General features: G+C 38.6%; 1 protein-coding gene across 1 annotated transcript; it reads right to left on the reverse strand.

The window, feature by feature from the left end:
• Positions 1-2,930: 2,930 nt before the first annotated feature.
• Rpl39l2 (ribosomal protein L39 like 2) lies at positions 2,931-3,113 on the reverse strand. The gene has a single exon (XM_039100594.2). It carries the CDS (start codon positions 3,094-3,096, stop codon positions 2,941-2,943), a length of 156 nt encoding a protein of 51 aa, XP_038956522.1. The 5' UTR covers positions 3,097-3,113; the 3' UTR covers positions 2,931-2,940.
• Between the last annotated feature and the right edge of the window lie 13,916 nt (positions 3,114-17,029).

Below are 17,029 nucleotides of genomic sequence, written 5' to 3' on the forward strand. Positions count from 1 at the left end.
CTAATACCCAGAAGCATTTTCTTTCTCTGACAATGGCCTGGGATGAAATTGCACTCTTGGTAAAGATTTCTTTGTCTTCTTCCTCTTCCCCCACACTTTCTTTTTATTTCCAACAATAATAAAGACATTCATTAATTGAATAGTATGAGTAGGATGCTCTACAGAACATTAGATTTGAAAAACCCATGCATATTTAACCTCAAATTCAGTGGTCCTGTTTTACAACTATACCATGGTAAAGTGTCCTTTGACTTAGAAATCATGAATAAGATGACTGACTCTTTTAGAGAAAAGGCCTCAAATAGATTAGAGTGCACAGTGGTTAAGAGCATAGGGTTTTGTCTTGAGCAAGATCTCAGTTAAAACTCCTTCCCAAGAACTTGCATAATCAAGGTGACAACAGTATATATCATAACCTTTGTGTCTTTCTATCTTAATCTATTTAAGCAAAAAAATATAATAATGTTCTGCACAATACAAAGTTATGAGGGATAAATGATGTAATCTGTGTAGGTGCTAAGAAATGTTGAGTAGATGTCATAACTCAGTGACTGAATGCCGGCCACACCTACCATGTATGAGGAAGAAGTACATTCGAGAACTGTTAAAAAAAAAGTGAGGGAAGAAAAGAAAAAAGTGAAAGGAAAGGAAGAAAAAGGAGAGAGAAGACAGACTGAGAGAGAACAAAAAGAAAGCATAAAACAACAAAAAAAATCAGTTAGTTGTTATTGTGCAAAGGAGTTTTAAAAAAGTCAGCTGTGTATGGGTTGGGTCTGACTACAAACCAAAGAGACCCTTTTGTGAAGATGGCATGGAAAGATTGTCAGTTGCCTAACTCTTGTGTCAAGCTTTCAGACACAAGGACCATTTCATTTATTTAAGTAACTAGAAATGCCAGGGATATGTGGGAAGATGGACATAGATCTGGGGCTTTAAAAATGAATTTCTGGTAGGACTTGTGTCACAAAGCCAGTCCTTGAGAAGTAAAGGATGGAGGAACAATGATTCCAGGTCATCCTTGGCTGCCTAGTGAGTTCAAGACAGGCATGCAATACACAAAATGCTGTCCCAACAAATATGTTTGTTTGTTTGTGGAAAGCAGGGATTAGCAAACATTTTCTAAGAAGAGTTTCTTCCAGTAAAACTTTTTAAAAAAGAAATGTGAGGATAAGTGAGTCTTATCCTTGCAATGACAAGAGAGAATATTGTAAGAGGACCCTTTAGCCTCTTCCTCATTTAATACATAATTATACCACAGTTATGGTCAGGTGCTGGGCTGTGATCTGTAATGTCTACTGAAAACAGATCTAGTTCCCCTCATCTAATTTATAATCCCATCAGGTAAGGATAGAAACAAACATTGGTCAAATAATCTCGCAAACAAATGTAAATCTATTCTTATGCAAATTCCTACAAGTGGCTTCCCTAAAAATGTCAATTGAAACCCAGGGCTGATTTTGTTCTAAGTCAGCATACCACAAATATTCACAATAGATAAAATATAGAACTAGCCTATATGCCCATCAACAAATAAATGAAATATAAAGTGTCACACACACAAACACACATGCACACAAGATGGAGTTTTATTTGGTGATGTAAAAGGTAAATTTATATCATTTGAATAGAACTGAAGGTCATCATACTAAACCAAATAACCCAAACTGGGAAACACAAACATTGCATCTCTTTCTTCACCTTTTTCTCTCATGTGGAAACAAAAAAAAATGTGGGCTTAGGAACATAAAATGTATAACTAGAGAAGGGTAAGGGCATTAGGAGAAAGAGGTCCAGGTAGAAAAAGAACGATTGAGAAATGGTGGTAGGAAGGGTGGATATCACCAAAGCAAGATGGAGGGGTGTGTGTGTGTGTGTGTGTGTGTGTGTGTGTGTGTGTGTGTGTGTACATATATACACATACATACATACAGGCTATTGAGAGATTTGGGTGAGAGAAGATACCCAGCATCCATCTCTGGATTACACATGCATGTATGCAACACATATGTACACATACATCTACCCCTCCACAAAAGTGTTATTTAAACACCCACTGGCTTATTTTTACCTTTAAGTAAACCACTAAATGCTTGAATCTTAGTGTTAACACTTATCTTCATGACTTCCTGTAACTCACATAGGGAAATAATTTGTAGGGGTGTAAAATACTCATCAGAACACAGTGGTAGAGAAATGCTGCTCTCTTAGGGTCTTAAATATCACTCTTAACAAAACAATTTTACATTTATTTATTTATTCATTTATTTATTATTTCATGTATGTGAGTACACTGTCACTGTCTTCAGACACACCAGAAGAGCCATCAGATCCCATTACAGATGGTTGTGAGCCACCATGTGGTTGCTGGGGATTGAACTCAGGACTTCTGGAAGAGCAGTCAGTGCTCTTAACTGCTGAGCCATCTCTCCAGCAATTTTACATTTTAAAATCATGCATTATATGTAATTTTTTAAATTGTTCCAGTTCTCTATATTTTTGTGGCTTCTAAAATAGCTAAGAATTTTTAAATTCTTCTAAATACTTCTGAAGTTCCCTAAAGTAGGGGTTGGAGAGATGGCTCCGCATTTAAGAGAACTTGCTGCTGTTATGTGAAACTGTCTATAACTCTAGTTCCAGGGAATCTGCTATTCTTTTCTAGTATCCATGGGTACCAGGAAGTACATGTAGGTAAAACACAAATACAAATAAAATTCATAAATCTTAAAAAAAACTTAAATACTTTTGTATGATCAACCAGTTTCTTTCTTCTCATGTTCTCTTAGTATGATTTTTTTTAAGGTTCTAAATTTTATTACTGGACAAACACTCTAATTCAGACACAAGCAAGTCTCCAGGTTAAAAATGTTGAAATCCATCTGGCCAGACTGATCGACCGTCGCACTTCAGTATAAACCCTCGTTCTTGCCATTGTGTGACTCCTTACAGACCCAGCTTCGTACTCCTCCAGTGTCTTCTCTTAGAGTTGAACCTGATTTTGTTACCAGTTTTCATCTGAATCCATTGAGGAATAGGACGATTTTGCTTTTGTTTCTTTGCCAGGAATAGCTTGATTCTGAAAGTCATGTGAGAAGACATGGCAAGGATCTGAATCAGGCACAGAGCGCACGATGGCAGAGGAAAGGAGAAGAGAAAGCTAGCATGATGTTTTGAAATAACAAACTGGAATTTTCACAACTTTTGTTTGGTAGCATGTAATGAGCATTTTTTTTCTATACCCCTACCATATTCCAAGTGTTCTTTTCTTAAGGCTATCACTGCTTTTTATTGCTTTCTTAGTAAGCTGAGAATTAGGTTGTATCGTTCTGACTGGTTACAAAGGTGAGAGCACAGGATCCTATGCTCCAAACAAAATGTTGTGTTTTCTGAGAAAAGCCGGATCAGCCCAAAGAATGTCACACCTGGCTTAAAGCTAAGCAACTTGGAGCTCTTACCAAAAGTATCTTAAGCAAAGACAGCCCTCACTTTGATCATGAACTGTAATGACATAAGAGTGGGGACATTCTCCATTCCAGAGAGAGCCTGTATACTGAAGGAATTTGAGAAATGGCAAGAAGGAATAAAAATAACTGCGTATATGGGGCTGGGGATTTAGCTCAGTGGTAGAGCGCTTACCTAGGAAGCGCAAGGCCCTGGGTTAGGTCCCCAGCTCCGAAAAAAAGAACCAAAAAAAAAAAAAAAAACTGCGTATAAAGAAAATCCTGTCAGCATTTAGTCTGTATTCTAGTCTCTAAAGCTGTACTACCTGGAAATTCTTTCTCTCAGTTCTGCCAGGGAGTACTCAGTTACATGAACAATAAAATCTACTTTGTGCTAAAGTTACCTTTCCAGTTGGAAAAGATTAGGACACTAAGCTAAGAAAATTGTTTATTCTTTTGATTTTTGTTTCCTTGTGCTAATATTAATAACTTCCTTACCTCCCAGGTTAGAAAGATTTAATAAGACAAGTTAAAACGCATGGATGCCTACAGTCAACGAAGCTTCTCTTTGTAGAAGGCATTGGTGGGAGACTCCTAACTGGTCAAAATGCCAAAACTAAGAGACCTAAATACTTAGCTACAAATGGACACCACTCCCTGAGGCTCTAAGGCATTTAGTGGTTACTGGGTGAGGGAAAGACATTTTCTTCAGTGATATGATTATTGGTAATTTATGTACGCTTCTATAAATAATCCTTCACCCATGCTCATACAAGCAACCCTAATTAAAGTCAATCACGCGCACACACACACACACACACAAACACATTCATACACACGCTCAAACACATATACTCACACATACACTCACACATATGCACAAAACACACACACACACATTCACACACATAGACACATACACAGCAAAGCAGGAATGGAACTAGTGGAGGAGAGGAAGGTAATCGGCAGGAGTGAGAGGAGCACAAGGGAGTAAAGGGTGTGGGAAATGCAGTCAAAGTACATTATGTCCGTGTATTAAAATGTCATAATGAAATCCATCACTAGATATCATCGATACATGCTAATAAAAATTTTGAAAATCATGCATTGCAACACACAAGGTATTATATATTACAAAGTATTGAATATAATCAATATTTTCTTTATATACCCAAATAACAAGCTAGATCACCTCTATTGCTTAGAATTAAATGCTCGCATCCTAAATCCTTGAACACAAAAATGACTTGAGACAACTTTGAATTTCCTCTGGAAATATGACAAAGTTTAGGGAGCCTTTCTACAGTGACTTTTCTATCTAGAAGATTCACCCTTCAGTAGAGCTAACTTCAATAGAGTCAATCTTGAGGATGCAGGAAAGCAGTGTCTATTCAGAAGATGTGTTTGGATGTGTGGAATTAGACTTAGAGAAACTCAGAATGTCCAAGTTGAAACAGGTGAAAGAGATGTGGAGGAAGGAAAGAAGAGGAAAAGTAAGAAGAAAAAAGAGGAGGAGGAAGAGGAGGAGGAGGAGGACAAGAAGAAGAAGAAGAAGAAGAAGAAGAAGAAGAAGAAGAAGAAGAAGAAGAGAGAGAGAGAGAGAGAGAGAGAGAGAGAGAGAGAATTTTGATTGATTTTTTTTAAGTCACAGACTTCTCCTAGACTAGATATTTCACTCAGCTGAAAGGAAAAGTTAGCAAGATTGCAGGCAGCTACCTCATATTAAGCAAAAAGGACTCCCACACAACCAAATGTTCTGCAATGGCAACTTTGGCTGGACTATTAGAAAAGCAAATCTCTGGTTATGGTTGTGAAGAGCTTTCCAGAACTGATTTGATCATGAGGGCTCTGAACTTTATGGCTTCCAAAAATGATGGCATTATTGGGAGGTGCTAAACAGTAAGATGTGGGGGTGGTAATTGGAATTAATAAGTCAGTGAGGGCAAGTCCTTCAAGGCTAAATATTGCACCATCATCTTCCCTCTTCACTCTACAGAAACTTCTCTTCACAACAGAATGAAAACTCTGGAACCCTGGACACAATAAATCTTTTGTCCCTTAAGCTGTTTGTGTTAGGTATTTGGTCACAATGACATGCTGCGTAACCAGTACACCGCACTTTGTAGAAAGGATATGTGACCAAACTCTTTACACACATTCAATACCAAGGGGAAAGGCTCCAATAAGAAAGTCAAATTAAAAAAAAAAAGAAAGTCGGGCTGGAGAGATGGCTCAGCGGTTAAGAGCACCCGACTGCTCTTCCAGAGGTCATGAGTTCAATTCCCAGCAACCACATGGTGGCTCACAACCATCTGTAAAGAGATCTGATGTCCTCTTCTGGTGTGTCTGAAGACAGCTACAGTGTACTTATATATAATAAATGATTAAATCTTTAAAAAAAAAAAGAAAGTCAAATGATTCATCTGTAGCATATAGTATTAGGGATGTAGGTAGGGAATAAATGCCATGAGAACCTCAGCTGCTCCTACAGTATGCATGGTGGCTCTAGGTCTCAAAGGTATTTTACCCACACATTCTTCTTGTGACCAAAGCTGTAGAAGGGCTCTGCTGAAGCAGAATTAAGGCTCTACATTTTAGAAACTAAACAAGACAACGTGATGCCTCCAGATAGAAACCCTTGAATGACTGACTATTCTAATATTTCCCATCTCTGGGGTTCGATTTGAATATGTGACTAGGGAAAGCCAGATTTTCCAGGTGAGGCTCCCTACTAGGAAGTGGATCATTTGAATGCAAATGCACAATAAGGCACACAGCAAGAGGCTGACAGTAGCAAGAAAGTCGTTTTATTCCAATTGTTAAAATAAAAACCCTCTCTACTCATTTCAGCACACTCAAGGACAGTCGGCTGATAATAGCAAAATAGCTACGAGTTTTCCTCATCATTGAAGAACAAAAATGATTTTTAATTTAGAAGGAGAACTTTATACTTAATATTCTTTGTTACGTGCTCAGTTCTGCCAAAGACCTGCCAGATGGCCTTAGTTTGGGTGGAAAATACCTTATTCATCACTCAGCTATAACAATATAATAAATCTCCTCCTCTTCTTATTCCTTATGTCCTCCCTTCCCCTCCCGTCCATCCACCATTGATGAAAAGTCTTGGGATCTCACAATTATTAAAATCACAAGTGAATAAAATAGACAATTATTGACACCTCCCTCTTCCCCTAAATGTCACCAAGCCCACTCCTAATAAAACTAATTTTAGTCAGGTATGGTGGCATGCTGTTAATCACAGCACTAGGGAAACAGAGGCAGGGGGATCTGTGTAGTTTGTTGGCCAGCCTGGTATACAAAGTGAGATCCTGTCTGAGAATTAAAGACCCCCCCAATCAAAACCAACATAAAATTATAGGTAATTAAGGAATACTGAAAGCAAGAGACATAGTCTTCCCCCAGGAAATCCCTTAATTATTTATCCAATACCAGTGGTCAGCTCTGAAATAATACATACAACTAATGCTAAACAAACTGAACAGGTTATATGTATATATTTAGGTAAATATATTACATATTTATATGCATAAACAACGATTAGAAAATAAAGGTCATGTGATAGAGAGAGAGAGTAGGGAACAGTTAAAGGGAGGAATTGCAATTTCAAAAAAATTATCTTAAATGTTTAAGAGAAATGAAACCAGTTTCATATCTGAGGCATTTTGGTTCCTCCATGTCCAGAGATAGTTTTCCCTTGATAAATAACACTAACTTGGTAGTATCTTCGAGTAAATATGGAATGTGAGTCTTGGAGTTTTAACAGACCAAGTTGGAATAAATAATGTCAGTTCACTTCACAACAGAATGGAAATCTGGTGCCCCAGTGAGGCCAGAGGCAAAGGGTAAATTGCCCCTGTGATCCAAACTGCCTCCATTTTGATCTTAAAAACAAAGCAGCCCAGAAAAGAGAGAGCAACATTTTCATTAACGTTGCAGATTTCCTAAACACTGGGGAACAATTAGTTAAAGTTCTACGCCATTCAGGAACCATTCAATCATTTTAATATGACCTTTTCCTTTTTATGAGTAAAAGACGTGGATTTAGCTGGAAGCAGAACATTACAGAATAAGAAATGCCAAGAGGAGCAGAATCTGGAACAGTTAGCTATTTCCCTGACAATTAGAAATCTTAGCTTAACCCTGTTGCAAGACCATCTGGCATGCTTTACTTCCCAGTTTTAGGTACACTCTTAGCCCCAGGGCATCTCCTACTTTTCCCCCACCTCCTTAACTCCAAGTTAATCTAGGACTTTGAATGAATTCTAAGACTTCCCTTATGAAGGAACATTGCAGATGTTCTCGGAGAACTACCCATTAATTAACGGAGGTTAGACCTTTGGATAAGGTTATTTAGCTCATGTGCGCCCTACAATTTACTGGGAGAGTCACATCTGTTTATCAAGGATGACTCAAAGATACCCGGAGGTTCAAAATTTTCAAGGCCCTTTGTTATTTCTATAGATTTTTTTCAGCCTCTAGATGAGAGAAAACACGAATACTCAATTATTCCAATTACTAGAAGATAAGTCTGACTTATTCAAATTACCGATCAGATTGAGAATATTTGATACTAAAAATTGAGGGAAGAAAAAGGCAAAGCAACACTAAAAACACATTACTTGGTTCCTAAAACACTGCTAGACTTATACTATTGCTAAACTTGGCATTGCTTTTATTTGGAATCTTGAAATAAATATTTTTAAAATGTCAAAAATGATGACTGAATAATCAGACAAAAAATAACACTCAACAATTTACTGCACGCAAAAAAAAAAAAAAAAAGCCACCTCACCCACAGAGACAATCCCAGATTGAAAGTGAAAGTGTGGAAAACGATATCCAAAATCCAAAAACGATCTGGAGTAACTAAACAGAGATGTTACAAAACAGATTTTTAGCCAAAAAAGAAAAAAAGAAAAAAAAGAAACCAACCAGCAGAAGAGACGTTATTTACTTATTGGTAAAGGAAAAAAAACCAAGAAGATATAATAATTAGGGTGAAAGAGACAATAAAAGAGGTATAAAATGTGCTCTGAATATTTTAGTCTAATTTTATAAAATAAACATGAACTAAAGAAACATATAGATACTAATATGATAATATTGGGTGATATTATGGATAGACATTCAAAACTTGAGTCATCAAGGGGTAGATCAGAAGAGCTGAGAGAGCTTGGTGAGTTTAGTATCCTCACCACGTAACCATGCAAACCTGAAAGTGGACCCCCATTATCTACATAAAAAGCAAAGCACAGTGGTTTATAGCTGCAATTCTGAGCACTGGGAAGCAGCTGAAGAAAGATCCCGGGGGCGAACTAGCCAGGTAATACAGCAAATCAAGAAGCTCAAGGTTTAGTGAGAGACCTTGTCTCAAAAAAACAAGGTGGAGTCAGATGTAGTCCTGGAATTCTATAATCCCAGAATTGGGAGACTGATAGATTTCTTTAAGTTTGAGGCCACTCTCCTCTACATAGAGTTCCAGGACAGCCTGGGCTACACAATGAGACCCTGACTTGAAAAAACAAACAAAAGGCGCAATACAATAGAGGCAGACATCCAGTGTCAACCTCTGGCCTTTAGACGTGTGTGCATGGGTGTGTACATCCCATTCTGAGTATATCATGAAAACACACACAAAGGAGATAATCCAAGTTAAAAATAATGAAGATGTATTATAGTGAAATTATACCATAGACCAAAGACTATAGACCCAACAGCTAAAGAATACCCTATTCAATGGCAAAAGGATGCAGAATGCATAATTTTCATCAGCATATGGAATAGTTTCCAAAAGCGATCTTATTTTAATCCATAAATGAAGACTCGATAAAAGTAAAAATAGTCATTGGTGGTGTCTTATCAGAATACAACAGAATAAAAGAAAAACACAACCAAAGCCTGAATGCTGTGCTGTTTTAAAATTTCTTTCAACCAACTACTTGATGCTTTACTTTTGAATTCAACCTCACTCAAATTATCAGGATGTGATCAGGAAGCAGTTGAAATGTTTTATTTTTTTTTAAAGCCTCTAGTTCAATTCCCACTAGAGTCCCTGTTCTCCCGGGAACCCTGTAAGCACAATCTTTAGTGTCTGACTTTCTGTCAGCATCCTGGTGTTCCACAATAGCACCCAAATGAACCAGGAGGCTTTGCATATGGCACTCTAGAGCTTCCCATCTAAACAACTGCCAATCCTTTTTACAAATCAGTTCCGAAGACTACAAACCATAGGATCTGCTAGTCATACCAACATTCCCACTCACTGCCACCAATTTCTCTGTAGTAATTGTTTTTGCTTTTGTTGTGCTAAAATATCTGACCAAAACGCAAGTTACAGAAGGAAAGATTCCCTGACTCAGTGACTGAGAAACTGTAATCCCATCATGTCTTGGAAGACTTAGCAGTTGGGAAAGATGCCTTGTCACTTTGCGCCTGTCCTCAGAGAGCCGCAGGGAGATGCATGCTGGTGCTTCACTCTCATTTTCATGTATTCCTTTTAATTAAGTCCTGACCCATAATCTATGGAATAGTACTATTGACATTCAGGATCAGTCTTCCCGCCTCAGTTAAAGGTCTCTGCGGGAGGGTGCACCTGGTCCTGCAGTGATTTGATATGCCAGAGTGGGGGGAGGGTCCCCCTTCTCAGAGGAGTTGTGGGGGGAGGGTGGGAGAAAGGAAGGATGGGGAGAGGGGGGGATAGCTGATATTGGGATTGGAGTGAATAAATAAATTAATGAAAAAATGAAATCAAATATAGGCAAAAATATTTCTCTGAGAATGCCCTCAGAGACACACAGCATAGGTCTCTGTAAATCTTATCAGTTGACAATCAAGACTGATCATTATATTTAAGTTTATGGCTGCACTGTTTACAATGGCCAAACCCAATCCCTGGACCAATAATGTGGTAGGTACGAACAAAATGAGGACATCATTGTTTTGATTTGTTTTGTCTTGTTTGTGTGTTTTGCAGGAAAATGGATGGAAAGGTGTGTTAAACAAAACAAACCAGAGATAGAAAGGGTACTCCATGTTTTCTCTCATGTGTGGGAAGTAGTATGAAAACCAAAGAGTGACATGAAATTAATAGGGGAAGTACTAGGGAAGAGGAAAGATACGGGAGGAAGAGGGAGAACCAGGATGATACAGAGAGGTCAAAGGGAGGATGAGTACGACCTGACTACAATGTGGCTATGTTTGAAATGTCGGAGTGAACCCCAGTAATGGGTCCATTTATAAATACATTTTATACATACCAATTTACAAAGTATCACTTCTCAGTAGCTTCAATTTTTTAATAAGTGAAAAGGTGTTCCTTCACATAGTTTGAGAAGCCATGGGCAAAGCAGCATATCCTAGTGGTATCAACAGTATAGTAAGCAAAATGAAACAGTGAGGTTGGAGCTTCTACAGGAGGGTTGTGGGAATTTTCTGCCTATCCCTATTCTCAGCTCTCTCCACTTCTGATAAAGCCTTCTCATTACTCTCCATCAATTCTCATTGACTGGGTTTTAAGGACACAATCGGTAACGTGGTCTTTTCCTCTTTCTAACATGAGAGCACCTGAGATGTAGACTCCACAGTCCCATAAGGCAGTGGAGACCATCGGTTATGAATCAGGACTGGAGGACATCGCTGAGAAGTATGACCTCAACTTTGTTTTTGATACCTTGCCTCACCCTCAAATTAAGAAGTCCCACCCACCTAAGGAACAAGCAGAAGCCTGTCTAACAAGCAAAGAGCCGACCACAATAAAGACCTTAGGAACAACAGCAGCTGCAAACTGCAGGGCAGAGCAGAGCCTTCTCTTCCTCTCAAATCCATTATTCAGATGTCTCTCTTTCCTTGATTAGGCTGTGAAAGAGGGGCAAGACAACAGAGATACAATGTATCTTTAGTATATGCTTCAGGATAGGCTTCTTCAAGGACATGCGAGGGACAGTGTGTGGGAGGCTGCTTACATGGAAGGCCAGGTCTATGCATTAGTATTTGTATCACGTCCCATACATATATAATTACATTTTAAAGGATGAGCCGCATATTCGCACATTGGAATATTAGTGGACCTTTCAGAAGTGCATGTCAGTGCAAACCCTTCATTAAGACTTTAATAAAATATTTCTTCTGCTCTTCGAGTGACTCCAGTTTCTACCAGGAAGGAATGTGTATACATGTTGATATCATAAAAATTAATTATGACTTTCTGGTTCTTTTTTAAAAGTTACGCTAGATACGCTAATTATGCTTAACTAACACATGATCAGAATTTCTGAATCTGGTGGTATAGTTGGAATTTATTTAGCTTTGCCTAAGACGAATCACCTTTCCCTTCACTTCAATCTTACCTGTGAATATTATGCTAAAAGTTGATTCTATCAACTCCTCCCTATCACTTACATAGTTGTACAATGCCTGTCACACACACACACCCCCCCCCAGATATGGCCTGAAAAGAGAATGACTACACATACTAGATTCTTCCCTCAACTCTGGTAAATGCACTCAATGAAAAAAAAGGAACTTACTGAATTAATGTAAGTTATCCATTTTTCTAGTTCTGCCTTTGCCTTCTCTACCTCCACCTTGAGATTATACAGTGTATGTGGACAAAGCCTGCTCATTTGCCCCAACCCAGTGCACCAAGAGGTACTTAATGACTACCTTGATCCCAACGATGAAGACTCAAGTGGCATTATGATGGCTGTCTTAGTTATTTGCATTTGCGTTTTCAATCTTGGATGATAAACCAGTTCTTCCACAGCTGACATCTGATTTGTATCTCTGGTTGCAGAGTATCAATTCTCAACCATATTCTCTTCCACCAGATACCGAGATTATGCAATAGGCGACTTGTCGTTTTGAACCTCAGTTCTTCTACAGAGTATGTATGTTTTTTTCTTTGTTTTTTTTTGTTTTTTTTTTTTTTGTTTGTTTTCCTGACACAGTCTCTTGCTCTTATGCCCAGACTTGCCTTTAAGTTCCAGGCTCAAGTTATCCTCCTGCCTCAGCCTTCCAAGTAACATGGACTACGGGTGTGTGGCGCATCCATCTGTTCTGGGTAATTCTTAATGTATTTGTATCATTGCATACTGTCATGAAGTCAGCACGCATTTGGGCAGTAGTCAACTTTGTCTTCTCATGCTTCTAAACTTCCTTCCTGCTTGTTTCTAATCATCCTTTCCAGTGGCTTTTCCTCCCATGGCATTTCCAGGGCTCTTCAGAACTGCCTACAGGGCATCCTTCTTGAGTCTTTTATCTCTGCATTCTAGACATTATATCCTGTTCTTGTTAGTCCTCTTTCAAAGAGTCTGCTGCATTTTGAGACTATTCTGCAGCTCTTTCCCAAGAGTAGCAGTATTCATGATGGGGGTGTCACAAAGGATAGAACATGCCAGGGGCATCTGGAAGCAGGAAGGCTTTAGATCTCTTCTCAGACCATACCGTGTAGGTGGCTACATCCGTGAGGGGGCTATTTTATGTATTATTGTGTGTATCACATCATGTAACTAATTATAGCTTAAAGGTCAAGCTGCATATTTATGTATTTGGATGTACATGTGGCACTCATAAATGCATGACTGCACAAACCCTCCATCAGGAGCTCAATAAAATGTCATGTCTGCTCACACAGGACCCCTAGTTTCTGGGACTAAGAAAAAAGTATTCGTGTGGATCTCAGAACTGTTAATTACTATTTCCTGTTTAGTTTACCTGTGTTAGGTATAAGTGTAGACGAACAATGATTGAAATCTTTGTGGCTCATGAAATTGCTCAGACTGAAATGTACTTACCACCATCTAATACTTAACAACTTCCAAACCCCAACATTTGATCCCTCTTAAACTCAAAATTACCCTGGCTTAGAATGGCCCTGCCTGAATGACTTTCTTACATGCAAGTGATCTTGAGGAGCTCGGGAGTAGTATGGGAATGCAAAGGATGCTGCCAGCTATGTCTAACCCAGCCATCGATGCTATGGCTCTGTATCTTTTGCTGTGTCACCTTATATGGTTATGTCTGTAGCTTCACTCAGAACTCTTCTCATTTATATTGTTATACTGTTACAAAATGCCACAGGCAAGCATTCTGGGTAAGTTAGCATTTATTTGAACTAATGTCTGTGGAGAATGGGAAGCTGAAGATCAAAGGGCCACACCAGCGTGGGAGGGGGTGGTCCTTGCAGCATCATAACATGGTGAAGGGCATAATATGGGGAAAGAGACTGAGAAAGAATAAACAGGAGCTGATCAAAGTAGACACTTCCTAGCTATCTAATTCAAGTCTTTCGTTTCACTTGAGCAACTTTACCACTCTTGAAATTCAAAGAACATGGTCTTCTGGGACTTTCCTCTCCTCTCCCATGGAGAAAGACACTTTCCCATTTATACATTCATTTTAAACTTCCTTTACTCCATATACACATAAGCATTGTTACTACTCATATGAAGTGGCCATGGCATCTTACTGGTTCTTTCATTAATAGAGAATTAAATATATTCTTTCTTGTTTGCATTGCTGGTCATTGAATTCAGAGTCTCACACATGTGAGGTAAGTTCTCTATCACCCACCAATATATTCTTAGCCCCTAAAAGTAAATTTAAACACCTGCTCATTTTTAATATGCTTGCACGTAACTTATGATTACCATGTATAAGCTTCTTTCAGGAAGATATTTTTTTTTTTAATGCGGGATTGGAGTAGTTAATGGTTTCTGCTCTAGAACCACTCAATTAGGATCCACCTATGGGATTAGATAATAAGAATTCTGTTTTGTCTGACTCAAAGGCTTGCCACAAAACAGAACGAGTCTATGGAAAAGTATTGTAGAAAGTAGGAAATGTTAAGCAGCTATAGTTTTCAATCTTTCCTCCTCTTCCTAAAAAAATGTTGCTTATGCTTTAAGAACTGATTCTTCCTTCTACTATATAAATGTTTTCTTCTATAGTCCCACTACTCTCACCCCTCTCTGAACTGACAATACACTGATAAGGACTTGTGACCTATAGAGGCCTCCATTTCCTTACCCTCAGCCTGTGAGCATTAGTACAGTTTAGTTATTTTAAAGCAATGTTGGGAATAAACAGACAATTTTTGCTGAGATGAAAACTACAAAAAGAGGAACAGGGTTTCCTAAGTAAAATGTTGATGCGAAAGTGCGGTGAAAAAGGAGATATACTTGCCAAACTGTGTTTCACAGGCAAAAGTACCTGCAATCCTAAAGTAGAGTCTATCACATCAAGATGTACATTTAATTCACGTCGACATTGGTATCTACTCAGGGGCACAGGGTGTGGAAGGGGAAGAGATTTCAATGAGCTTGGTTTGCCAATTAAGTTTGTCCAGTCCTAGCTGGAGTTGTTGGTTGATAATAAGCCTGCCTTGTGGTTAGTTCAGCATGTAGTCTCATGAGATCTCCTTTCCAAGTTATTAAAAGTTGGTTGGAAAAAATAAAGAAGTTATTAAATGCTTTATTTAATTCCATCTGTAATGTTTTTATTAATTAATTAATCAATTAATTAATTAATGTATTCCAATGGTAATGTTTTCACTGGTTAAACTTTCTTTGGACTCCTTGTGACACCTACCAATGATAGGACTCTGATAGGATAGATTCTTGAAGTGAAATGGAATATTCTTCTGTTAAAAGCACAATATCTGCTTTTTGAATGATCTGTATTTAATCAATGATGATAATAAGATTGAGGATGGTCAGCACAATCATCATCAAATGGAAAATTAGATGAGAGAAAGTCTAGTTTCTGGATTAGTCTGCTTTCAGAAACATGAGATTAATAACTAATTCTTATTGGACTTTTGCTGTGCGCTTGGCACTGTTGTAAATTCTGTGTATTTTATTCACCCACTTGAGCCTCATAACAACCGTAGGAGGTGCCCATTATTATCAAAGCTGATTGTACAAAAATATAAATTGAGGCAAGGAGAGATTAGATAATTTTTCCTTAGGTTACTCAGCTAGTGAGTAGAGGCTGGCTCTAGAGTATGGGCTATTACCTACTTATGCTGGAAGGAAAAATGAGATGTGAGCATTAGGTAAGTTTTACAGTTTTCCTTTTCTTTTTGTTTTACATCTTTAAAATGGTGCTCCTTTTATGGTAAGAATGAGGAATGACATTAGGAAGGTATAAGTAAAGCATAATGGAGGATTTCTCAAGGAAGAAGGAATAGTAATTGTGGAGGTTGGAGTAAGATGGCCCGCTAGGCCCACACATTTGAATGCTTAGTCCTCAGGGAATGGCACTATTCGCAAAGGCTTTGGAGGTGCAGCCTTGTTGAAGGAGGCATGTCACTGGGTTAGGGCTTTGAAGTTTCAAGAGCCCATTCTAGGCCTCGTCTCTGTCTTTTTGCCTGTGGATCAGGATGTAGCTCTCGACTCTTCTCCATCACCATGCTGGTGCCATGTTCCCTGCCCTGATGATAATGGACAAGACCTTTGAAACTGTAAGCCAGCCCCCAAATAAATGCTTTCTCTTAGAAGAGTAACTGTGAGCATGTGTCTCTTTACAGCAACAGAACACTGACTAAGACAGAAGTTGGTATCAGGGACTGGGATAATGTCATGACAGGCCTGATAATGCTCTTTGTTGGAAGAATATGCAAGACTTTAGGACTTTGGCGTAGAAAAGAAGTTGGATACTTTAAGCAGTGCTTACTGGCCCATTCTAGTAGAAGCAAGGAAGAAAGTACTGAGGGTGATTTGAACTGCATAGGCCCATCTCAAGAAGTTTCAGAGGAAAGAATATCAGTAACTAGCCTAAGAAAAAGATAGGTAGACAGACAGACAGACAGACAGATATATACATAAATGACTCTTGCAAACCATTCTTGTGATATTTTGGCAAAGAAGGTGGATGCTTTCTGCCCTTGTCCAAAAAGTATGCCTATAACTATATTTTGGCTTAATTGCTTTAGAAGAAGAGATTTCAAGGAAGCCTAGAATTGATGCTGCCATAGGGTTATTAGTATTCACTTTTATGCACTCTTATGCTGACCAAGGAAAAATAGAAAGTGTTCAGTTTGAGGAGAAAAGGAACATCAGGAAGTGTAATGGAACCAAGGCCAGTGCTCAAGGAGATAAAATGTTTAAAGAAAAACCTGAAGTTGAATGAAGTAAAAGAGTGGTAACCTCAGGGCAAGACCCTACCCAACCAAGCTTTCAACTTGTGAAAAAAGGAATTAAAAAAAAAAAAGCTTAAGCAATGAAGGAAACCATCAAGAATTGGAAAGCTGATGTAAATGTAACTGAACAACAAGACTGAGCTCCAGCCACATCAAGGAGTAAAACTTGGCAATTTCAGCCGTGTGGTTCTGGCTTTAGAGTCAAGAATAGAAGGAAGGGGCTGTGGAATCTCTCTGTGGTGACTAAAGATAGCCACCGAGGACAGGCATGTGCCAGGGTGTCCCTGCAAAGAGACCCAGAGAGCCCATTGTGTGAAGCTATGAAGGTGAAGTATGAATTGCCTTGGAAACTTCAAGACTTTGGAGATGTCATCATGGGGTACATACTTTGGAAAGGTGCGACCAAGTCTAGAACCAGCCTGAGAGAGAGAGA

Source organism: Rattus norvegicus, chromosome X (genome assembly GCF_036323735.1).
Source record: "Rattus norvegicus strain BN/NHsdMcwi chromosome X, GRCr8, whole genome shotgun sequence".
Classification (NCBI taxonomy): domain Eukaryota; kingdom Metazoa; phylum Chordata; class Mammalia; order Rodentia; family Muridae; genus Rattus; species Rattus norvegicus.